This window comes from Anabrus simplex, chromosome 3 (assembly GCF_040414725.1).
Source record: "Anabrus simplex isolate iqAnaSimp1 chromosome 3, ASM4041472v1, whole genome shotgun sequence".
NCBI classification, from domain to species: domain Eukaryota; kingdom Metazoa; phylum Arthropoda; class Insecta; order Orthoptera; family Tettigoniidae; genus Anabrus; species Anabrus simplex.
Window position 1 is genome coordinate 43,033,916 of NC_090267.1, and position 27,215 is coordinate 43,061,130.

The 27,215-nt window shown below is 40.3% G+C and overlaps 1 protein-coding gene across 1 annotated transcript in view; it reads left to right on the forward strand.

Annotated features, from left to right (window-relative positions):
• LOC136866639 (nose resistant to fluoxetine protein 6) overlaps positions 1 to 27,215 on the forward strand; it is a 254,056-nt gene that overhangs the window by 142,583 nt on the left and 84,258 nt on the right. The window contains exons 7-9 of the mRNA XM_068226574.1: positions 8,493 to 8,661; positions 17,321 to 17,514; positions 25,033 to 25,174. Of these exons, the coding sequence (XP_068082675.1) occupies positions 8,493 to 8,661; positions 17,321 to 17,514; positions 25,033 to 25,174 (505 nt within the window). The remainder of the gene's footprint in view (positions 1 to 8,492; positions 8,662 to 17,320; positions 17,515 to 25,032; positions 25,175 to 27,215) is intronic.

Consider the following 27,215-nt stretch of genomic DNA (forward strand, 5'->3'; position numbering starts at 1 on the left):
TAAAGAAATCGTGCGGGGCAAAATTCCGGCACCTGGATATGTGTATATTTCATACACGTACGACTTTCAATTTCAGTGCCGGGAGTGTCCCAGGGCATGTTCGGCTAACCTGGTGCAGATCTTAGTACTTGATTAATAATAATAATAATAATAATAATAATAATAATAATAACAATAATAATAATAATAATAATGATGTTATTGATTTTGCGTACCACTAACAACATTTATAGTGCTAAAAACGCCGAGGTGCCGGAATATTTCCCCGCATGAGTTCCTTAACTCACCACTAAATCTACAGACACGAGGCTGACGTATTTGATCACCATCAAATACCAACAGACTGAGCCAAGTTCGAACCTGCGCAGTTGGACTCCGAAGGCAAGTGCCTTAACCGTCTGGGCCACTCAGCATTATATACATAATGTTTATAATTATAATGTTAATGTTATTATTATAATTAATTATAATGTTTATAATTAAGAAAAATGTACTTTAAATCACTGCGTGAAGTTTCATGATTCTTATTCCAATAACGTCCGACTTACAGAGAATTTAGGATATACATGAATTTACGTGCACATTTCCCCTTATCGGTAGGCATCTCATACTACGTACTGGAAGAGCATTCCCGAGTTTTGGTTTAACGCTGCCCAAGCCGTTAACGTTTTACCAAACCTATGCGTGGTTTCCTATCTTCACACCAGGCTAATATTACCATGGTTTGAATAAGACCTCCCTATGCCAGTGCGACGTAAAATAAATTGTAAAAGAAAAGAAAAACGAAGTCCCTATATGGGCTAGAATGACCAAACATAAACAATTCTCCGAACAATTCCTGGAGACCTGCTTGATTGTCCACGGCTAGTCTCCCTTTTTATAGCTCGAGTGATGGAAACCAGACTATTCGCGAGGTGGCTAGAGGCGGAATGTTCTCGTTCAGTCTCCATGAAACTCACAGGTAAGCGAGTCGACGAGAACAATACCGGCCATGCCCTCCACGCCAGCTGTAAGCTCCACTGCCGGCTGATTCACTAGTCCCTCCCAAAAGAACTGAAACGGGCTAACACAGGCTTGTCCGTCACGTTACATTTTACTTAACAGTAGAAAGCTCATTTTTAAACCAACGAAGGAGGCAAAATCATCACTTCAGTGCAAGTTAATATAGGGTCGAAATTTAACATCAGTAAAATGATGATGATACCATTCCAACTTCTGCCTTTGCGGAAATGTGATAATTCCTTATTGTGTAAGAAATAAAAATCCACAGTTCTAGACTTTCAGGCAAGCAACTCAATGTTCAAAACATCCTAGGGATATGCGCTTCGAATTTGGGGAAAATGAAATATAATAAAGTATGAGAATATATTCTTTATTTATTCCTAAAATCTAGCAGATGTACCCGTGCTTCGCCACAGTGTTCTACATTGAATAAGGATATCGAAGTAAATTACTGTACATGCAGGGAATAAGATTTTCTTAAATTGCATATCCCTTAGCGTTATCCAGAAACACTAGGGGGAGGTTCCCATACGTTGTTTCCAAAATAAAGTGCGAGTTGCGGAATTGCGATGATAACGGGAGCCGCACTTGCCTACTACCATTCACAATCGATTAGGTAAATATTCATAATAATGGGAGGCTCCATTACCTACTGCGCGGCCACAATCGACTTGGGGAGTTTTCATTACAAAGGCAGGCACTCTTTCCTACTTCCAGATATATTAATGTTGAGGAGTTTTTATTATAATAGCAGGCACCTACCCCATTGCCAGTCAAAATTATAATAACAAGCCCCGTTCTTTAATGAGAGTCACACCGAGTTGATGAGTTTGCATTATAATAGCAAAGCCACTATGCCTAATGCCAGTCACATTTTAGATGGGTAAATTTCTTTATAATGCCGGGCACTCTTGCCTACTCCCAAACGAAATAGATTAGGGCAGTTTTGAACAAAATTGCATGCTCCCTTGACTTCTGCCTGCCAAATCGAGAAGGGAATTAATAATTACAATGGCAGCCCCTCCTGACTAATGCTAGTTACAAAGGAGTTGGAGACAGATCCCATTCCTACTGCCAGTCAAAGTCGATGTGGAGACTAACGATTACAATAGCGGACGCCCTCCTGTTGAGAGTCAATATCGATGTAAAATACTAATTATAATGGCTAACACACCCTTTCTACATCTCTACAAATCGACTTCAATGAATATATATAGATCGACATACGAAATATATGATTGTTTACAATATTGCAAACCTTCATTTACAGATTAACTGCTGCTAAACGATGCATCATATCGACAAACAGATTGTTCCGTAAGACACCTCATTTAGCGGTCTAAATGACTGGTCTTAAAATATTTTCTCCTGTCTCATCTATTTATGAGTAAAATTGATTTAGATACGTTGAATAGGGTGAAATTTGGTAGGGTTTTCACACAATGCATTCCTTTTGGTTACTAATATGACAGCTATAAACATACAATTTGGCTCACGTATGAATACTGGGTGTAGAATTAGATGATTCGCCCTTTCGTATAAGTGATTCGAACTACGAATTATACGTGTACAAAGAGGAAAATGTAGGTATAATCGAGATATAGAGACAAATCTAATATATAATGAATAGAGATACGACGAAACGTCAGAGGATCAAAGTTGTAGATCACTCCATATTGAACGGGGATTGTGTCATCCGTTTTGTGATATGACTTACCGTTTCGTCACGAAATACCTCGAAATAAAAGGCCTGCACCGACATTAGAATTGCCTCGATAATCCGATATTTTAAGGGGGCTGGAATCTGTCCGTCGATTAAGGCTAAAACATAAAATTTTGCCAAATTTCAATTTTCAAGCTTGTCTGGCAGATTGTGCTGCAGCCTTGTTTTGGGGAAAGGAGGATTAACCAATGAAGGTTAAAATCCCCGACCCGGCCGGGAATCGAACCCGGGATCCTCTGAACCGAAGGCCAGTACGCTGACCATTCAGCCAACGAGTCGGATGACACAGAGATTAGAGGACAACAATTGACACATGAGGATTGTGGATACGCGTCACATTGATCGACTACACACAGCACAAACACCCAACAACATGGTTGTGGAATAGAACAGCATAATTGAGGGTGAACTATGATACCAACTGGACCGTGGAGAAGGGAGCGTGTGCGTAATCTTGAATGAGCTGTGGTTGGAAATCTTTCCTTTGGGTGGTTTCCAAGGATGATGACATCTGCTCTTACAGAAACAAGAAATAATGTGAGCAGTGTACTCTTGGCACTGCACGATAACAGAAGGGTATTGCTTCCTCTTAAGAATTGTGATGGGAGTTGAAATACAGTTGGTTCAATTTGAACTAGAGAGGAGAGGGCAATCATTAAATATTACTGTGCAGGTACACACGCACTTGTACCGAGGTGGCTAGTTCAATCCGATGGACGAATCACCATCAACAGCTTCGTATGTCCTCACTCCATTTCAACAGTGTGGAGTGTTTTGGAATTAATCCAGGCTTTTGGCACGGAATCCAGTGCTTAGAAATTGTACTCCATTGGCCAGCATTCTGCTGGTGAATATTTTTCGGCCAACGGGACTCGAACCGGTAACGGTAGTGTCTGACCAGTAATGACTTGACGTCTTAAGTAACATGACCCCCAGGCCGGCTACATACTAGTACTTTGTGGATCATTCTCTAGCTTAGATAAAATATATCTTACGAGCAAGTAAGGGGACATGCATACAGTTAATGATATCCTGCAACATATTTACTGAAACTTATTCTCTAGTTTAAGGCTCTTTTATTTATATGTGCTGGTTCATTAATTCATAATATGAAGGATTCTCAAGATATTCGGTCCGTGTAAATTCTTAGATTGCTGAAGTAGGTATTCCAATTTGCTCCCGGCATATTCATGGGTGATAAATCTGGCGATCGAGCAGGTCACAGAAGAGTGACAATATCGCAGAGGGTTCCTGTGATACCCTTGCTCTGTGCACCTGTGCATTGTCCTGCTAGAAAATACCTCTTAGAATCCCTGTGAATAAGGAGAACAGGATATCCTGCATGCATATATCACTGAGCTGTCAATGTCCCTTGTATCACTAATAGGGTGACTAACAGTCGTATTCGATAGCCCCTCGGACCAGCACACCACCACCCAGAACATGGCCGTCGTTATTGCATGAATTCGTCACTAAAGGCACCCCTGTTCCAGTCCGTACCAGTCCACAGTCCACAATCCCTCTGTACACAGAGACTACGTTGGGTTGTCGTCAATGGGAGGACACCTAATGGCACAATGACACTAATTCCCTTCAACTCGTTCTTGAAAACTGCTGCGGCAGACACAGGAGCCTGCTACGATGCTGCAACATTTATCTTAATGGTGGACACCGTAACAGTTTATCTGCTCGTGCTTGTCGAAGGATCTGATGATTCCGTTTCCTGGAGGTCAGTCGAGGTCGTCTTGAGCCCAGTTCCTGTACCTACGAGCCTCCATGCCTCCACTTGTCCCAGCACGCCCTAACAGTCTGATCATAACAGCCTACGTGAGGCAAGATTCCTCGATAAGGTCATCCGGGCTCGATAATTACAGTAATTGGCCCTCCCTCCTACTCTAACAACTGGGCGAAATCTCTTTGATTGCATCGTAGATACATGTCAAGGGTTCGACGAGACGGACGTAGCGTTCCACTACGTACGAGTAGCATCTGCCAGACTTTATTTGGACCATGACTGGCGGTGATTTCACGGTATCTGGTAGCAAGGCCGTACAACTAAACATGCCACTTTGACTATATGCTGGATTTGTAAGTGTATCCCCATATTTGCAGCCGAATATCACCTCTTAAATGGTGCACATTTTGAACATGGATATATTTTAGGATTAGGGTCTATCTGGAATTAGCTTAGACAGAAAATCGACACCGCCATAATCATGAAACCAATATTCATAATATTCTTTCTCACTTTATGGCCGTGTGAGTTTCCACTGCCTTTGACTGGTAATACGTCTAGGTCACAACAAAGGAACCAACGGACCGAAGCGTAACCGAAGGTAGGAGAAAGTTTAAATGAGTTTTCACTAAGGCCCCTACGCACGGAAACGTAACCGAAGGTAGGAGAATGTTTAAATGAGTTTCCACTGTCTTTGTCTGGTATTTCCTCTAGGTCACAACAAAGGTCCCTACGCACGGAAACGTAACCGAAGGTAGGAGAATGTTTAAATGAGTTTCCACTGTCTTTGTCTGGTATTTCCTCTAGGTCACAACAAAGGCCCCTACGCACGGAAACGTAACCGAAGGTAGGAGAATGTTTAAATAAGTTTCCACTGTCTTTGTCTGGTATTTCCTCTAGGTCACAACAAAGGTCCCTACGCACGGAAACGTAACCGAAGGTAGGAGAATGTTTAAATGAGTTTCCACTGTCTTTGTCTGGTATTTCCTCTAGGTCACAACAAAGGTCCCTACGCACGGAAACGTAACCGAAGGTAGGAGAATGTTTAAATGAGTTTCCACTGTCTTTGTCTGGTATTTCCTCTAGGTCACAACAAAGGCCCCTACGCACGGAAACGTAACCGAAGGTAGGAGAATGTTTAAATGAGTTTCCACTGTCTTTGTCTGGTATTTCCTCTAGGTCACAACAAAGGTCCCTACGCACGGAAACGTAACCGAAGGTAGGAGAATGTTTAAATGAGTTTCCACTGTCTTTGTCTGGTATTTCCTCTAGGTCACAACAAAGGTCCCTACGCACGGAAACGTAACCGAAGGTAGGAGAATGTTTAAATGAGTTTCCACTGTCTTTGTCTGGTATTTCCTCTAGGTCACAACAAAGGTCCCTACGCACGGAAACGTAACCGAAGGTAGGAGAATGTTTAAATGAGTTTCCACTGTCTTTGTCTGGTATTTCCTCTAGGTCACAACAAAGGTCCCTACGCACGGAAACGTAACCGAAGGTAGGAGAATGTTTAAATGAGTTTCCACTGTCTTTGTCTGGTATTTCCTCTAGGTCACAACAAAGGTCCCTACGCACGGAAACGTAACCGAAGGTAGGAGAATGTTTAAATGAGTTTCCACTGTCTTTGTCAGGTATTTCGTCTAGGTCACAACAAAGCCGCTTACACATGGTAACGTGACCGAAGGCAGCGGAATGTTTAAGTGAGTTTCCAGCGTCTTTGACTAGCATTTCGTCTAAGTCACAACAAAGGCCCTTACACATTGTAACGTAACCGAAAGTAGGAGAATGTTTAAGTGAGTTTCCACTGACTTTGACTGGAATTTCGTATAGGTCACAAGAATGGACCTTACAAATGGTAACATAAACGAAGGCAACAGAATTTTTAAACAAGTTTCCACAGTCTTTGACTGGTATTTGGTCTAGTTCACAGCAAAGCAAGCAGTCGGGGTTTCTTTGGGGCGCCACTGCGAACGCTGATAAAAACAACTTTTTGGACTACGTATAATAAGCCCATAGCAAAACTATATTCATTGTTATGAGACAGGAGAAGTCCCATCTGATTTTCGGCAAAATGTTGTTATACCTGTTCCCAAGAATGCCGGTGCTGACAGGTGTGAAAATTACCGCAGCATTAGTTTAGTATCTCATGCCTGCAAAATTTTAACACGTATTATTTACAGAAGAATGGAAAAACAAGTTGAAGCTGAGTTGGGAGAAGATCAGTTTGGCTTCAGGAGAAATGTAGGAACATGTGAAGCAATCCTGACTTTACGTCTGATCATAGAGGATCGAATCAAGAAGGGCAAGCCCGCGTACGTGGCATTCGTAGATCTAGAAAAGGCATTCGATAATATTGATTGGACCAAGCTATTTATGATTCTGAAGATGATAGGGATCAGATACCGAGTACGAAGAATTATCTACAATCTGTATGGAAATTAGTCTGCAGTGATAAGAATAGAGGGCTTTGAAAAAGAAGCAGCAATCCAGAAAGGAGTGAGTCAAGGCTGCAGTTTGTCCCCTCTCCTTTTCAATGTTTACATAGAACAGGCAGTAAAGGAAATCAAAGAGAAAGTTGGAAAGGAAATCACAGTCCAAGGAGAGGAAATCAAAACCTTGAGATTTACCGATGATATTGTTATTTTATCTGAGACTGCAGAAGATCTCGAGAAGTTGCTGAATGGTATGGATGAAGTCTTGGGTAAGGAGTACAAGATGAAAATAAATAAGTCCAAAATAAAAGTAATGGAGTGCAGTCGAACGAAGGCAGGAGATGTAGGAAATATTAGATTGGGAAATGAAGTCTTAAAGGAAGCAGATAAATATTGTTACTTGGGTAGTAAAATAACTAACGATGGCAGAAGTAAGGAGGGCATAAAATGCAGACTAGCACAAGCCAGGAAGGGCTTTCTTAAGAAAAGAAATTTGCTCACTTCAAACATTGATATCGGAATTAGAAAGATGTTTTTGAAGACTTTCGTGTGGAGCGTGGCATTGTATGGAAGTGAAACATGGACGATAACTAGCTCAGAAAGAAATAGAATAGAAGCTTTTGAAATGTGGTGTTACAGAAAAATGTTGAAGGTGAGATTGATAGATCGAATCACGAATGAAGAGATACTGAATCGAATTGGTGAGAGGAAATCGATTTGGCTAAATTTGACGAGAAGAAGAGATAGAATGATAGGACACATTTTAAGACACCCAGGACTTGTTCAGTTGGTTTTTGAAGGAAGTGTAGTTGGTAAGAACGGTAGGGGTAGACCAAGGTATGAATATGACAAGCAGATTAGAGCAGATGTAGGATGCAAAAGTTACGTAGAAATGAAAATGTTAGAACAGGATAGGGTGGCATGGAAAACTGCATCAAACCAGTCTATGGACTGATGACTCAAACACAACATAAGAATGCAGCCTCAAATACGGAATTCAAACTGTCCACTCCTGTAAACGAGTACCAAACACTTGCACTGTACGAAAAAGCATAGACTTTCGATGTGAACTCACTCTCCGATCTAAGCATAATATTCATCTCCTCCGTGCAGTGGGGAGAATTCTTCAGTTTCCTGCAAGCCACTCAATATTTTAGATTTTCGTCTGTAATATCGATGATTTGTGTATTTTGTTGCTAACGTGTTTATTTTGCTTCTGAGGTCCAAATTTGAATGATATCCCCATCCCCAAAAATTTGTTGATTTTAGGTTTATCTATTGTTTTTGTATGTATCAGATGCACTGGCAAAATTAGTCTATAGGTTGATTAAAAGTACAGTACCTGATTAATAATGTATATATTTTAAATTGTATGCCTGTATTTATTCGTCCCAATACTTCGACTTTTAACCAGTGGTATAAGTAAGGAAAGCTATTCCACTAATTCAGTCAATGTTCCATATAGAGCTATTTCCTATTTGAGACGCTAGTTTGAATTTTTTCCTACAGAATAAAAAAGGAAGGCTAATATTTTTAACTTATTAAGATGTGTAGAACAGACAGTTTGATGTATGTTGTTCAACATGCGTTTGGTTTCCAGACTGACACCTGCTTTGGCCATAATTATGATGCTACGATCGACCTTACTGACACATTCTGGATCGGGACCTCTTTGGGACGCCACTGCGAACGGTGAGAAAAACAACTGTGTGAACTACTGGTGGACCAACTTGGTGTATTTGCAGAACTACGTAAACCCTATGGAACAGGTGTGTATTTGATAACAAAATTAGCTACAATCCTGGGACAGAGACTCAATTCGGCGCAGGGTGGCGCTATTTTGATTTTACTTCACGAGATTGCGATGAAGGGCGCTTCTCTTCTGTTGTTACTTCACGGTGGTGCCCATATGGTCGTCGTTAGCTAATATAAACAGTTGTGGGATGGGAATGACACTTATTACGGAGATTTAATTCTAAATGTCTAGGTCCTATTATATATCGCGTTTTGACATGGAGATAGAATATACATTATTGTCCAAAAGTTAAGCATAATCACTAAACCAGGCCATACCGCCCGATAGGAATGTCAGAAGGAATGCTGAACAAATGGAAGTTGAATCACACACACCATATGTCACACAACTTGTCCAAGAAACAGTGTCTTAAAGGTTCTGATAGCTAAGGTACACCTTTGACAACAGCTAACAAAACTTGGCGATGTCTTCCACAACAAAATATGCTGTTAATAGGGTCTATGGTTTCCCCTAACGGCCACGCATGCTTCGCAGCGACGTGTCATGCTCCCTATCAGATGGTCCAAGAGCTCTTGTGGCAGTCGGTCCCATTCCTCCGAAAGGGCAATGCGAAGGTCTTGGAGAGTCCTTGGTGGAGGATGACGGGATGCATTTCGCCTCCCTAATTCATCCCAGGCATGTTCTATAGGATTCAGATCCATAGACTTCGATGGCCAGTCCATCCGATGAATGTCTTCCCCAGCCAGAAATTCATCCACCAGAGCAGCGCGGTGCGCTCGGGCATGATCGTCCATTATGAGAAAGTCTGGACCAACCGCACCTCTGAAGAGTCGAGCATGTGGTCTCAGTACCCCATCCCTGTATCTCCGAGCGTTATCAGTGTTCATCGGACCATCCATGAAGACGTGCAGGTCCGTACGGCCATTCAACATTTGCCGATCCACACCATGACGCCACCACCACCATACTGGTCCCGTTCCACAATGTTCCTGTGGTTGTATCGGCTACCCGGTTTTCTCCAGATTAATGTACGACGGGAATCGTTCTGCGAACTGAAGCGGGATTCATCTGTGAAGAGCACATGCCTCCATTCATTCATGGTCCAGTTTCGATGTTGACGCCTCCACAGGAAATGGGCCCGTCTCTGTGCTGGAGTGAGCGGGACGCTCACCGCTGGAAGTTGGTCAAACAGCCCTACTGTTCTGAGCTTCCGGTACACAGTTTGCCAGGAAACGCCAACCCCTGAGACGGCTGCAAGCTCCACCGACAATTGTCTTGCAGGTGCACTCCGATTTCGGCGGGTGGTTAAGACGATATGTCGGTCCTGCTGTGGAGTGATTACCCTTGGTCGACCTGGTACTGGCCCACGCCTAACATCTCCTGTGTCTCGAAATCGTCTCTAAAGCCTGAAAATGACACTTTGTGGCACGTTCAAGGATACGGCGACTTCGGTCTGTGTCTGGCCTGCTTCCAGGCGGCCGAGTGTTCTACCCTGAAAAACGAGGTCCAAATGGCGTTGTTGTGCCATTATGTTGTCACGTTCACCACGAGGCTACACTCCGCACACTATAATAGGGAAAACATGACTGAGGGAATATGCGGCACAGGCACTGGCTGTGTTTACTTTGCGGTTACGCTGCTAGTCAAAGCAGTTAACACACCTGTCCTATAAGGATTGGTAGGTAGGTGCACATGTGCGATTTGCGGTCTATTTCTTGTTGCCCTGCTGTCGTAACTTACGCTTAACTTTTGGACGCTATTGTAGAAGAGGTCTTACAGCGTGCCGCGGCACAGGTGGCAGGCCTGTGACCTCTCCTTTATGTTAGGTACATCTCTAATAGTATAAAGAGAAACCTATATTTAGCATATTGGTGATTTTCTAAAGCTGTTTTGAAAATTTTATCCGAGTAAAGGTTGAATAACAATGGAGATAAAACACAACCTTGTCTAACTCCTCTTTGGATGGCTATCTCGTTTGTAGTTTGATTTCCGATTCGGACAACGGCCTTTTGTCTCCAGTAGCGATTTTCAATAATGCGGATATCTTTGCTGTCAACTCCTATATCCGTTAGGACTTCTACAAGTTTTGTATATTGTACTCTGTCAAATCCCTTTTCAGAATCAATGAAACAAGTAAACACTTCTTGCTGTTGATCTAGACTCTTCTTAATTAGGATATTAAGCACAAACAATGCTTCCATTGTACCAAAAGAATTTCTGAAACCAAACTGTGTTTCGTCGAGGTCTTGTTCACACTTAATCTTGATTCTGTAATGTATTACACGAAGGAATATTTTAAGTGTGTGGCTCATGAGGCTTATTAACCTATAATCATTACACTTACAACCCTTTTGCTTCTTTGGCAACGTGATGAATGTAGATAACAGCCAGTCAGGTGGGATGTCTCCAGTATTTTGTATAGTATTGAACAACTTTACCAAGAACTGGATATTGTCTTCATAAATTATTTTAAGAAGTTCTTCAGGGATGTTACCTCGACCTGGTGATTTCTTGCTTTTTGAAACTTTCTCAGCATACTGTACTTCTGATTTAAGAACATCAGGGCCTTCACAATTAGCTCGTTGGTTAGTTTCCTCACCTCTCTGATCACAGGAAAGTTCCATCAGATAAATTTACCAGGTATTTAAAACTTCTTCTTCGTTAATAATAGGCCTGTCTGTGGCATCAACCAATATAGAAAGGTTACGTTTTCTGTGCATGCCAGCTATTTCTTTTAATTTTCGATGTATATTGAACAGATCATGTTTAGACTGAAATATTTCCAATTCCACACATTGTTATTTCATCCAGTTCTCTTTCGCAGCTCGTATTTCTTTCCTTATGTGGCGTTGTAATTTTTTGTATTCCTCTGCATCATTTTTTACTAAACTTCGTTGTTCCAGTAGTTCAAGAATATGACATCCATTTCTTTTTCCTAATTAGATGTATCTCTTGATCTTTGTTTTGAAGTAGTACCTCTACCCTACTTTTAAACTGATTCCACAAATCATTTGCTGTTTCACAGTTACTGGTATTGACTTCTTTTAAATGCCTATTCAAATCCTGAGCGATTTTGTGCCGAGTTTCACAATTTTGTAGATTAGCGGTACTTAGTACCTTACTTCTAGGCTTAGTATTCATGATTTTCAGACGAACTCTTATATTAGGTATCAGTGAATTATGATACGAGGAAATATCTGCACCTGGATATGCTGCAACACTTTTGATGGAATTTCTGAAACGCTTATTTATCAGAATGTAATCAATTTGGTTCCTTGTTGAGTCAGGATTCAGAGGATCATCTTTAGGAGCTTTCCATGTGTATAAACGACGTTTTGAAAGTTTGAACCATATATTGGTGAGAACCTTTTGATGTTCTACACAAAATTCGTACAGCTTTTCTCCCCGGTCATTGCATTTACCAAGCCCAAATTCACTTAGAAAGTCGGAACGACGCCCTTGACCAATTTTTGCGTTGAAATCACCCATTATGACAGTTATTTCATCCTTCTTCAGGTCTTTAAGAACAGTTCCAAGTTGTTCATGGAATGTTTCTACTTCATCATCATACCTTTTGTTCGCTGTTGGTGCATATATCTGCAAGATATTTAAGTTAAAATGTAAGCATGAAAGTTGCAATAACATGTTTCGATCAGAAATTGGTTTAAATAATTCAAATATGGTGATATCAGTGAGAATGACAGTACACACTCTGGTAGACCACAAAATTTCGAAGACGAGCAATTGCTCTTGAAGCCCGGCGAAACCGTTAATCCACAAGGCTATCGCTGACAAATGAATAACTTAAACCACATATTGATCGAAAGACGACCGAAATGGGCCAGAAGACAGGGCAAAGTGACTTTGTTACATGACAGTGCGCCGCCTCGCACAGCAAAAGCAGTGAAAGACACATTAAAATCGCTTGGATGGGACATCCTTCAACACCCGCCGTACAGCCCCGATCTAGCGCCATCTCACTATCACCTCTTCGCATCAATGGGGCACGCGCTCGCAGAGCAACGCTTCAGCAATTTCGAGTAAGTTGAAAATGGCTCGTCGAATGGTTTGGCGCAAAAGACAAGCAGTTTTTCTGGCATGGTATTCATAACTTACCTGAAAGATGGGCGACGTGTCCAGAAGCCGATGGCCAATAATTTGAATAAAAAAATGACTTGCCTTTGAAAATTCCGGGTTTCCTTTACCATAAAAACCGGCAAAAAATTTCTCCCTTAGTTGGCATCTGTTAACATTCAAAAGTTGTTTCCTCTTCCTCTTCTTCCATCTATTTTCCCCCTCCATCACCCTCTGTTGAAGACAATTCAATCAATCAATCAATCAATCAATACTGATCTGCATTTAGGGCAGTCGCCCAGGTGGCAGATTCCTTATCTGTTGCTTTCCTAGCTTTTTCCAAAATGATTTCAAAGAAATTGGAAATTTATTGAACGTCTCCCTTGGTAAGTTATTCCAATCCCTAACTCCCCTAACTCACGATACAGTCCATTTGACCTCCAGAATCCAAGATATCTGCTATATCTTGCTGGAATCCTACAAGTTGAGCTTCAGTGGAATAACCTTTCCTAAAACCGAATTGCCTTCTATCGAACCAGTTATTAATTTCACAAACATGTCTAATATAATCAGAAAGAATGCCTTCCCAAAGCTTACATACAATGCATGTCAAACTTACTGGCCTGTAATTTTCAGCTTTATGTCTATCAACCTTTCCTTTATATCAGGGGCTACTATAGCAACTCTCCATTCATCTGGTATAGCTCCTTCGGCCAAACAATAATCAAATAAGTATTTCAGATATGGTACTATATCCCAACCAATTGTCTTTAGTATATCCCCAGAAATCTGATCAATTCCAGCCGCTTTTCTAGTTTTCAACTTTTGTATCTTATTGTAAATGTCATTGTTATCATATGTAAATTTTATTACTTCTTTGGCCTTAGTCTCTTCCTCTATCTCGACATTATCCTTGTAACCAATAATCTTTACATACTGCTGACTGAATACTTCTGCCTTTTTAAGATCCTCACATACACACTCCCCTTGTTCGTTAATTATTCCTGGAATGTCCTTCTTGGAACCTGTTTCTGCCTTAAAATACCTATACATACCCTTCCATTTTTCACTAAAATTTGTATGACTGCCAATTATGCTTGCCATCATGTTATACTTAGCTGCCTTCTTTGCTAGATTCAATTTTCTAGTAAGTTCCTTCAATTTATCCTTACTTCCACAGCCATTTCTAACTCTATTTCTTTCCAGTCTGCACCTCCTTCTTAGTCTCTTTATTTCTCTATTATAATAAGGTGGGTCTTTACCATTCCTTACCACCCTTAAATGTACAAACCTGTTTTCGCATTCCTCAACAATTTCTTTAAACCCATCCCAGAGTCGGTTTACATTTTTATTTACCGTTTTCCACCGATCATAGTTACTTTTTAGAAACTGCCTCATACCTGCTTTATCAGCCATATGGTACTGCCTAACAGTCCTACTTTTAAGACCTTCCTTTCTATCACATTTATTTTTAACTACCACAAAAACAGCTTCATGATCACTAATACCATCTATTACTTCAGTTTCCCTATAGAGCTCATCTGGTTTTATCAGCACCACATCCAAAATATTTTTTCTTCTGGTTTGTTCCATCACTTTCTGAATCAGCTGTCCTTCCCATATTAACTTATTTGCCATTTGTTGGTCATGCTTCCTGTCGTTCGCATTTCCTTCCCAATTGACATCTGGCAAATTCAGATCTCCCGCTACAATCACATTTCTTTCCATGTCGTTTCCCACATAGCTGACTATCCTACCAAATAATTCCGAATCCGCATCAGTGCTACCCTTTCCCGATCTGTACACTCCAAATATATCAAGTTGCCTATTATCTTTAGAAATGAGCCTTACACCTAGGATTTCATGTGTCTCATCTTTAACTTTTTCGTAGCTTACAAATTCTTCTTTCACCAGAATGAAAACTCCCCCTCCCACCTTTCCTATCCTATCTCTACGATACACACTCCAGTGCCGTGAGAAAATTTCTGCATCCATTATATCATTTCTCAGCCATGATTCAACTCCTATTACAATATTTGGTAAATATATATCTATTAAATTACTTAATTCTATTCCTTTCTTTACAATACTTCTACAGTTCAACACTAACAATTTTATGTCATCCCTACTTGATTTCCAGTTCCCTGTTCCCTTATCACCGCTCCCTAGGCCATCCCGTTTCCCTGAATGTACCTCCCTATTACCCTTCCAAACAAATTTCCTAACTTATACGTACCACTGCGGTTTAAATGAAGGCCATCCGAGCGCAGATCCCTATCTCCTACCCACCCATTAGGATCTAGAAATTTCACTCCCAGTTTCCCACATACCCACTCCATAGTCTCATGGCCAATAATTTGAATAAAAATTGAGATCTGTACCCTTTATTTACAATCCCATTTATGTGATTACCCCAATGAAGATCTTTCCTTATATTAACACCTAGATACTTGCAATGATCCCCAAAAGGAACTTTCACCCCATCAACGCAGTAATTAAAACTGAGAGGACTTTCCCTATTTGTGGAACTCACAACCTGACTTTTAACCCCGTTTATCATCATACCATTGCCTGCTGTCCATCTCACAACATTTTCGAGGTCACGCTGCAGTTGCTCACAATCTTGTAACTTATTTATCACTCTATAGAGAATAACATCATCCGCAAAAAGCCTTACCTCCCATTCCACTCCTTTACTCATATCATTTCTTACCCAACCAGGATGTTTCATCTTCCTTATCGTTTTCATCAGGTTTCTCTTCTCTCCTACTCTTCTTATCACTTCATCATTTCTCACAGTAGCTGCCCACATCACTTTTTCCATTCTCCTCCACAGCCATATTTCAAAACATTCCAAATAATTTGTATCTTTCTTTCTTAATGTCCATGTTTCAGCTCCATATAAACCACACTCCGCACAAAACACTTTAAAAACCTCTTTCATAAATTAATAGGGATTGCCTTTGGTGTCAAAAGCCCTCTCACTTTTCCGAAAGCTTCTCTTCCTTACTTCTGCTTTTTTTCTGTACAGCTTCTATTCCATATTAATAAAGTCCCCAAATATCTGAATGACTGTACTTGTTCCAATTTTTCCCTGTAGTGTTGTAACGTTAAGATAGCAGTAAACTCAGCCTGTAGTATTGTAAGCCGTAGTGTTAAGCACTGGAAATTCTTAAGTTGAGTGTGAATTTATATAAGACAATTCTAGATGTAGAATGTTGAAATAGTAGTATTTCTCGAAGTATGTTCCTTCCATATATTTGCTTGCTGTACTCTAGTTGTTATAAATCATGGTGTAAAATTTTGAAATACTTATTGTACTGGTGTATTTACATATGACGGTGTTGTAATGTTAAGCTAGTAATAAGCTCAAGCTATAGTACTGTAAGCCGTACTGATAAGCACTGGAAATACTTACCTTGTGGTGAATTTATATATGTCTGTCTATATCTATCTAGGTGTTCTGCCTTATGGCAGGTCTTGTCATGGGATGAACCTCTTCCACTGTTGCCTGTCCTGCGCCAAGTTTTTCATGACCGAATATTTATTTCCATGGATATTGTCCAACATTTGATATTTTTTCCTTCCTCTTCCTCTTTTGCTTTTCCCCATTCGTTCTATTCCTTCTTTCAGTAAACAGTCCCTCCTCGAACAATGTCCGATCCAGTTCATTTTTCTCCTTCTAATGGTCTGTAACATACTTCGTTCTTCTCCAACTCTTTGTAATACCTCCTCATTGCTTACCCGGTCTTCCCATTTCACTTGTTCTATTCTCCTCCATACCCACATCTCTAGTGCCTCCAATCTTCCCTCATCTTTCTTTCTCATTGTCCAAGTCTCTGCGCCATACAGCGCTATGCTCCAAATGTAACACTTAACAAGTCTTTTCCTCAAATCTTTCTTTAGTGGTCCACAAAATAATTATGATTTTTTCCTAAAGCCTTCTTTTGCTATGGCAATTCTTTTCTTAATTTCTGTTGTGCAATACATATCATCTCTGATCATACTTCCCAAATACTTGAAGTTACTGACTTGCTCTGTTTCTTCTCCTCCTATACTAATATGACAACTTCTACCTTTTCCTCCAATTATCATACTTTTGGTCTCGGTTTTGGTACTAGATTTAGAATGTTAAACTAGTAGTGATTTTTGAAATGTTTTCTTTCCCCGGAATTCCTTGTTTTACTCTTGTTGCTGTTGGGTAATTATGTTTTAAATTTACTTGATTATCACACTTTTGCAAGTGGTCATTTCCACCGGAGTATTTCCCAAATGCGATGTACTTTGTTAATAACAATTATTGTATTAACAGCAGTTTCCTCCTTTCTTACCCTTATCCCCTCGCACTGTATAAAAATTACGTATAAAAGTTCTCTCAAAAATATCTGTAATGTTCTCTAGTTTCAAACTGGTTATCCTTGTCTCTGGGAAGCTATTTTTTACCCCATAACTCGACCATAGGTGTTGCCACTGGATGCTGTGCGGTGCGGCTCCAATAAGTGAAGGTCGCTTATGAGAGTGTTTAACTGTATGCATATAGTAGGTGATTGTAGTGTAAATATCATGTATACAACTCATGTGGTTCATGGACTTTACAGTGCATAAGCCAAGGCTGGTACCTTGCCGTGGACATGCAGCTCTATTGGTTGTCCCCGCTGTTACTGGTACCACTGTGGAAGAGGCTTAAATATGGAAAGAAATTTGTGGGAAACATAATAATGCTTGGCACAATTGTAGTGAGTGTATTGATGGCAAACCTCGATTATCCCACTCCCTTCTATGAAATGATGAGGTAAGGAATAATTAAATACGAAATTAAATATATTGTAACACATATATTAATCTGATATATTCTTGTCATTATATTTTCTTCTTATATTTATACCTAATTTAGCTGTTACTTCATTTCTTTCTCTCTCTTTTCACCTTTCTTTCCTTCATAATTTTTAAGCTTCATCCCCATCACGATTCTACTCTTCCACATCTTCCTTAAGCTACTCTTCACAGCTCTTAGTATTTTTTTCATGACTATTCCTACCTCGTTCTGTTAATAGTCTGTTGTCCTTCTTAATTTCTTGGGCAAATTCGACATTTGGACATTTTACGTTGCTTCTTCATACGTCAAGGTAACTTTGTTCTTGCTGGCTATCATACCCCTCTTAGACAGGATGGCCATCTACTTTAGGCAGTTCATTTAGGCAGTGAAAGACAATCTGATTTCGTATCTGTACGAGTGAATTCCCCGTTCATATAAGCGTCCACATACTGCGCATCGAATAGCTTGAATGAGGAATACTGTGGTAGACTCTTTATCATAATATGTGTATGACCCAGAACGATGACAGGTCCCCACCAACTCCACGCCCGTACTCAGCAAGAGGTGTATGTATAAGCTTTTTTCCGGTTATTGTGGTAAAGAAAAGACGTAATTTCCAAGGGAAATCCATTTTGTGTCTATTCAAAATATTGGCCATCAGCTTCTACAAACTCCGCCCATCTTGCAATTAAATTATGTATATCATGGCAGAAAAACTGCTTCTCTTTTGCTTCAAATTGCTGAAGTACTGCTATGCGAGCGCATGCCCCATTCATGCGTAGAGGTGATAGTCAGATGGCGCCAGGTCGCGGAGTACCGCGGTGCGGAAGGATGTCCCATTCAAGCGATTTCAAGTTGTCTTTCACTGCTTTTACTCTGTGACACGGCGCATTGTAGTACACAGATTGATTACTGGTTAGTACGAAAGTTAGTTACTGACACTAAGGTTATTCCATCTGATAATATTAAACCCCAACATAATCTGCTCTTACTCAGTTTTAGAATGCACTTCGATCTCTGTAGAAAAAAATCTGCAATCTACATCTAAGGAAATTAAGTGGTGAAAAAAAAACGGCATTACACCTAGCTGAAAATCTCTCTCGGCCCCTTAGTTATACAACATAGAGAATATGTCATTCAGGTCTGAACAACAATCAGGGCAACATAAAGACCCGTGCCAAGGCCATTGTGGATGCAACTAAACCTGGATGTCACTTCATCAACAAGGAATTTGGTGGTGTGGAGAACATGTAAAAGATACCACAAAAGCAAATAAATTAGCCTACAAGACCTGGATGAATTCGGGAGTCGGTGCTGATCGTCAGCAATACAGTCGATTAAAGTGCCTAGCAAAACAGGAAGTGGCAAAAGCTAAAGAACATCATATTAGACATGTATGATAAACTCATCACTCCACAGGGAGCAACATATATTAACCAACCAGCGAAAAATCGTCGCCGTTCTACAGATGATATTGGACATGTCACGACCATAAAGGATGAACACCAGAAACTAGTCAATCTTTCTTCTCAGTCAATCAGTACTGATCTGCATTTAGGGCAGTCGCCCAGGTGGCAGATTCCCTATTTGTTGTTTTCCTAGCCTTTTCCTAAATGATTTCAAAGAAATTGGAAATTTATTGAACATCCCTCTTGGTAAGTTATTCCAATCCCTAACTCCCCTTCCTATAAATGAATATTTGCCCCAGTTTGTCCTCTTGAATTCCAACTTTATCTTCATATTGTGATCTTTCCTACTTTTATAAACGCCATTCAAACTTATTCGTCTACTAATGTCATTCCACGCCATCTCTCCGCTGACAGCCCGGAACATACCACTTAGTCGAGCAGCACTTCTTCTTTCTCTCAATTATTCCCAACCCAAACATTGCAACATTTTTGTAACGCTACTCTTTTGTCGGAAATCGCCCAGAACAAATCGAGCTGCTTTTCTTTGGATTGTTTCCAGTTCTTGAATCAGGTAATCCTGGTGAGGGTCCCATACACTGGAACCATACTCTAGTTGGGGTCTTACCAGAGACTTATATGCCCTCTCCTTTACATCCTTACTACAACACCTAAACACCCTCATAACCATGTGCAGAGATCTGTACCCTTTATTTACAATCCCATTTATGTGATTACCCCAATGAAGATCTTTCCTTATATTAACACATAGATACTTACAATGATCGCCAAAAGGAACTTTCACCCCATCAACGCAGTAATTAAAACTGAGAGGACTTTTCCTACTTGTAAAACTCACAACCTGACTTTTAACCCCGTTTATCAACATACCATTGCCTGCTGTCCATCTCACAACATTTTCGAGGTCACGTTGCAGTTGCTCACAATCTTGTAACTTATTTATTACTCTATAGAGAATAGCATCATCCGCAAAAAGCCTTACCTCCGATTCCACTCTTTACTCATATCATTTATATATATAAGAAAACATAAAGGTCCGATAATACTGCCTTGAGGAATTCCCCTCTTAATTATTACAGGGTCAGATAAAGCTTCACCTACTCTAATTCTCTGAGATCTATTTTCTAGAAATATAGCAACCCATTCAGTCACTCTTTTGTCTAGTCCAATTGCACTCATTTTTGCCAGTAGTCTCCCATGATCCACCCTATAAAATGCTTTAGACAGGTCAATCGCGATACAGTCCATTTGACCTCCTGAATCCAAGATATCTGCTATATCTTGCTGGAATCCTACAAGTTGAGTTTCAGTGGAATAACCTTTCCTAAAACCGAATTGCCTTCTATCGAACCAGTTATTAATTTCACAAACATGTCTAATATAAACAGAAAGAATGCCTTCCCAAAGCTTACATACAATGCATGTCAAACTTACTGGCCTGTAATTTTCAGCTTTATGTCTATCACCCTTTCCTTTATACACAGGGGCAACTATAGCAACTCTCCATTCATCTGGTATAGCTCCTTCGACCAAACAATAATCAAATAAGTACTTCAGATATGGTACTATATCCCAACCCATTGTCTTTAGTATATCCCCAGAAATCTGATCAATTCCAGTCACTTTTCTAGTTTTTAACTTTTGTATCTTATTGTAAATGTCATTGTTATCATATGTAAATTTTATTTCTTCTTTGGCCTTAGTCTTCTCCTCTATCTCGACATTATCCTTGTAACCAACAATCTTTACATACTGCTGACTGAATACTTCTGCCTTTTGAAGATCCTCACATACACACTCCCCTTGTTCATTAATTATTCCTGGAATGTCCTTCTTGGAACCAGTTCCTGCCTTAAAATACCTATACATACCCTTCCATTTTTCACTAAAATTCGTATGACTGCCAATTATGCTTGCCATCATATTATCCTTAGCTGCCTTCTTTGCTTGATTCAATTTTCTTGTAAGTTCCTTCAATTTCTCCTTACTTCCACAGCCATTTCACCGAAGGAAGAAACTTCGAAAACATCTCCAATGCAGAATTCCTACACCCACCAATACCAACGGTAGATTCCGTGCATGGTTCAACTCCACCCATCACGTTGTTGAAGGTTGAAGTAGAGGTCGCTATTAAGGAACTGAAAAATGGAAAGGCAACTGGACCGGATGACCTTCCGTCAGTGGAGTTGTACCGGTTACGACCTGTACATGCATATTTTTTTGAGAGTTGATCGTATTTTATCACCACGCGTATTACTCCGTGCAAGCCTGGTTTCTTTATATTCAGCAGGACGAGCAAGCAAGCTGCGAACAGCTGTATGCGTGACGTAGCCGCAGGGGCTAGTTAGATCACCCGCCTATCATGCCACGTGCAGCTAGCCTGAACTCGTATGTTCCAGATTCAAGCGTCACACCTTCCGGAACATTCGATGGAGAAAAAATTTAACACTCCTATAATAATTGGGGTAGCGACTTGATCAACATGTCATTTTAAAGGGAATTACATAAACGTCGCAATGCTTGAATTTCAAGAAAATCCGTCGAGGGATTCATGAGATAACCAGCTTCACGGCATATGTGACGTAGATGTCCCAAACCAAATATAAGGAGGGCTGAATATAGCCTGATATCTCAGTCAGTCAGTGACAGTCGAGTAGTCAACGTGGCCCTACTCGCTGCCATTATCGTCGGAAGCTATCTTCGTGTGGTTATAGTATCACTGAGGATCTCTGAATTTTTCTAAGTCTTTATAAATAGGACTTGCAATATTTACGAGTGATGAGGAACTCTGAATTTTTCTAAGTCTTTATAAATGGGACTTGCAATATTTACGAGTGTTGACGAACTCTGAATTTTTCTAAGTATTTACGAGTGTTGAACTCTAATTTTCCGCCAGTGATTATTTAAAGACTCGTAATATTTACCAGTGTTGGACTTTAACATTTCGCCAGTGATTATTTAAAGACTTGTAATATTTACCAGTGCTGAACTTTAACTTTTCGCCAGTGATTATTCAAAGACTTGTAATATTCACGACTGATGAACTCTAAATTTATTCGAAGTTTCCATGAGCATAGACTTGTGATCTTTGCCAGTGATTACATGAAGACTTGTAATTTTTCATTGATGAACTATAACATTATTGAAAGTCTTCATGACCACGGACTTGTCACTTCCATGAGTATTAAAGAGTGGATTCTTGAAAGTCTTTATGAACTTTGTCTCGTGATTTTACTAGTGGTGAGAAAACTCATTACTCAAGGTTTTCATGAACTTTGATTTATTCTACGAGTGAGGAAGAGCACATTTTCGGAGTTTGCATTGATTCTATCAACCTCATTGTACTTGGGTAATGTGACTACCCTCAACATCGTCAGGAACCAGCGGAGGTCATCACGAGCACCGGGAACTTGAGGCGTATTCCGTGCAGCCAACCTGGATGGTCCGTCCGCATCTTGATGGTGTACTTGGGCATCTTCTGGAACGTATTCCAGCCGGTGCGGCCTGGTGAGCTGGAGACCCGGGCCATTTAAAGGACAATGTGGAAGACAACCCCTATCTACCATGAGGTGATGTGCAATTTAACATGCATTATATGAATAAATTCTTATCAAATCAGATTCAAATATTTCTTGTAGATAGGACCCTGCCTCCTGTACCATGCCCTAGCTATTATTCATCCAGTTTAACCCTGAGAACTATTCCATGCTTGCGTTGAAAATAAATCTTAAAGTCGGGCTCTTTTACTGGTACAGTGTGGAACATGCTTGCTTGGACCACGAACAGCTACCTTCCTGGCAGACCTATTCAACAAGGTCTTTGATGAACACTGTGCTCTTTCTATTTCGCTTAACAGTGTTACGATTCCCATCTGGAAAGGGAAACTAGGTATCAAAGATTGCCTCAACTACCGACCAAATCGTCTGCTTTGTCATACAGTGAATATCTTCTAGCGTGACCTAGACGCACGCCTTCGTGACATAGTTCACTTTGCCTCAAACAAATGTGGTTTTGTTAAAGGAACGGTAACGATCGATGGTATCCTTGTACCACGTTTTTGATAGAACGTCACAATGAAAAGAAGAAACCACTCCACATCGCTTTCTTGGATCTCGGAAAGGCCTTTGACAGGGTGCCCCGTGGTCTTATTTGGCATGCACTCAGGCTCCACTGTGTACCAGAAGTATAATATTCTATGGATTCAGCTCCTGCATCGGAATGCCACCAACTCTGCCCGGTGTGCTGCTGTAATGTCGACACCATTTCGCATTCAATTTGAAGTTCATCACGGATAGGCTCTATCTGCGCTTCTGTTCATCCTCTATCTCGACACCATCAGCACAGATGTAAAAAACCACACCCTTGAACTCTATTCTCTGATGATGATGTTGTCGTCACCGGTGAATCCAGACAAGATATGCAACAACTAGTGCAACGTTGGAATAACTCCTTGGACGGATGCGGCTTACGACTTTTCGTCGGGAGGACTGAATACCTTGAGTGTGGGGTACAAAGTGATGGATATAGTAACATCGACGGCGTTGAGATTCGAGATTCTCAAAACATCTCAATTTAAATACCTGGGACTACTTATGCAAGCGGGTGTTTACACGCTCCCAGGCGTTCGAGGCAGAATCAACGCTGCCTGATTTAAGAGGCGCCATTCACAGGAGTCTTTTTCGATCGGAGGGTGCCAATGTGTCTGAAGTCCAAAATCTATAGAACCATCAGTAGCCTTGTATAGAACCGAGTGTTGGCCAATCACAAGGAGACACGAACAACAGCTGCATGTTATGGAGATGCTTCGCAGACCAGTGGGACTCACTAGACTCGATCACATCAGAAATGAGCATGTTCGGATGGCACTTGATGTGGCCCCAATCCCTGAGAAAAGGCGAGAGAATCCTTTGCGATTGTATGACCACGTGCTAAGCAGGAACGGTTCTTCAGTTGTGTGAAGGGAATTGCTCTTAAGTCCTGAGGGCCGCAAACCGCGAGGGCGACAAAGAAGCGCAAGCCCGACACTCTGCGGGAAGACATGCCTGTGGTTAAAGTCTTTTCTAAAGATGCACAAAAGTGTATCAAGTGGAAAAGAAAGTGCACAGGAGCAGACCCTTTAATTAAGCGGGATAAATGCTAAGAAAAGGAAGATTATTATTATTATTATCATTATTATTATTATTATTATTATTATTATTATTATTATTATTATTATTATTATTATTATTATTATTATTATTATTATTATTCGCTTTCAGTTCAAAGATAAGTCGGCAGCAATTACTCTCTTCCATTCCTTTCTTTTCTCTATTGGTCTCTTATATCATCTTGTGTATTGTGGTCTAGCCCATCCCCTCTTGGCTTGAGTTCTTTCTTCTATTACTAACTATAACACTATGGTGCCCGAAAAGAGAGTGTAAAGTAATCAATATGTCCTTTCCATTATTTTTGGTACCTGAGACTTTTTGTAGCTACTTTTCTAGGCCTTTCTGTCCACGAGATCTTTCACATCCTTCTCTAACCTCACATCACAAACACCTCGAAACACCTCCTGTCGCATAAAGAAATAGTTCAGGTTTCACTGACATACAAGACCACATTCCACACGTAGCATTATTATTAACAAATGCATCGAAATTGGCAAACATTCCGGTGGCAATGGTCACTTAGATTAATGCGATAACAGAGTAAAGCTAAAACATAATTAACCAACAACAACAATTACAGCAATAAAACAACAAACCATTACAAAGAAACACAATATTATAAGAAATCTACTATCTACTATCATAACAGCACAACAACGCCATATACAAATTTAGCCCTACGTGAATACAATCAGTTATATGAAACATTTTGCCATCTACCGTGATCCTCAATACAAATTTTAATTCCATTTTGTCCAGCAATTTTCACGTTATACACATATATACAACCAGACAGACAGACAGACAGACAGACAGACAGACATCACGGACAATTATGAACTGAATTAGTTTTACGGTACTTGGACATGAGTCACTTGTTTATTCCTTGCCAACACGCCGTGTCTCGGCTTCTGTTCCAGTTCACCTGGCAGTGAGTATTACCAGAGGTTTATCTACTATCCTGTCTACACAAGATTCACGCCATACTGCTCTGGAATAATCCTTTGCTATTTCCTGGTGGTAGAAGGATATGCTACGAAAAATGATGTGCGAATGTCGAAGGTACGTTTTAACAAATCTTTGTTGAAGATAACCCCGTTATGTGACTTGCAAATCCACAGTGATGTATCAGTACAAAAGAAAATTGTATAATTACTATACTTCAGTGTCAAAAATATAGTTAATTTCTATTTTAATGGCGTACAGGCCAAGGAACTTGCATAAAATATGGAAATAATAATGCAACGCCAACAAATACCTTTAAATAACTTGAATAGGTTAGACAGGATAATGCAAACATAGGACAAACAGTGTTCTCAGCTAGAGGAGTTTGATATGAAGATAAATTACCAATCCACTTGAAAAGTAACACTTTTAAAAGGTTTGTTCTTCCAATCATTATGTATGGTTCAGAAGCACGGACTACAAATAAAGTGAACTAATAGAAACTCAGTGTAACTGAGACGAGAATGTTAAGATGAGCTCGTGGAGTGACCGGCTGGTCAAAACTGGGAACGGCACCACTAGAACTTGTACGAGACTAACACGAGGCAGACATGATTCCTTAATCGTATATTAATGAATATTTTCACGCCAAAATTGTAATACAAGTATTCAATGCTCGTTCCGCTAATCAAAAATCAATTTCTTACTAACACACGCTTGCCAGATGTTCTCCTTTCTCGTAGAGCTCCTAAAACTTATTACACAAACACTATATTATCCACAAGGTGTTTTATTTTCTATGAGTGCGGCCAGTTCATCCATGACCATGATAATGAGGTAAGGACTAAGAGCAGACCCTTTACGAATACCTACCTAAACCACAAATAACTGTACTCTCTTAATTCCTAGCAACTAAACCTTCCTATTTAACGACTTCAATTTCTTGTAAGTGTCTGTTTTGCCATGTTCATGAATGACTTACCTTCAATGAGGGCCAGAAGAATATGTGTTTCATACAGTGCGGAATGGGGGCTCGTACCAGGTGACCAACCAATGCCAGGAAGTCTCTATAAACCAGATGGACAGCCTGTTCTAAAAACGAGAGCCCCAATGCCAATAGATATAATGTACCGGAAAAACAGTGACCAGAAATATCAGCCCTACCTGAATAAGATAAGGCGAAAAAGAAGAACAACAATAAGAAAACGAAGTAAAGAGGACGTAGGAGATAAATAATACAATTAAACTATAGTTGTAACATTGAATGATGCGTTCTGACATTTCTTAGAGGTAGGTCCGTTAACTACGTGCCTAGGTGGGAAGAAGAGTTTTGGGGTATGGTTTTCATGGAGGCGTGAACGAACCCACTGCGGTTGCCATCGAGATAAGCCTCCTGACCGGCTCTTGTTGAATGGAGTTGCTAAACTTCTTACTTCCGAGTGACATACAAATAATAATTTATGAAAATGCAGTAGAAATTACAGAAAATGTACTCTTCCATAATGTAAGGCCGAAGATATCCCGTGCCAGTACTCGAACCTGAAATACTTCGTAGTTTATAACCTACTGCTCTCTAGCCAGTCTTTCTTCTTGTGAAAATAAGGAAGGTATAAGTTAGAGCATTCTCTAAAAGTTCGTGGAAACCAAAATCTCGTGTATCAATTGATTTAGGGAATGGCAAAATGTAAACAGAACGACGTACAAATGGAAGAATCCTTCAGCAATATATTCGTGAACGTCAGAAGGTTTCCTTTTCAGAACGAGCTCCTTAAAAACTAATACATCAAAGCTAAAAATGTACATATTTTCTTCCTTTGTGATTCAGACTCACCTGAACAATTCGAACATAGAAATGAATGCTACTTTCATCCACCCGAAAATCAGTCTAACTCAAACTAGCAAAGGATGTGGACGTGCAGAGTGGAGTGTGCAGAACAATTGTTGGTGTGGAACAGTACCGAGCAGTGATAGGGAGGTGGCTATGGGGAATGAAGTGGAAAAACTGAGAAAAGAGAGCACAAGAGTGATTCATGGAAGATAGGAGAGATGGTGCTGGTGGCTGTGGTGGTAACGACGCCGTTAGTTACTGGGGGCGTGGAACTTAACCCCGGCCCGAATGCTAACGGCAATATGAGCTGGGGCGATATGGAAGTTATTC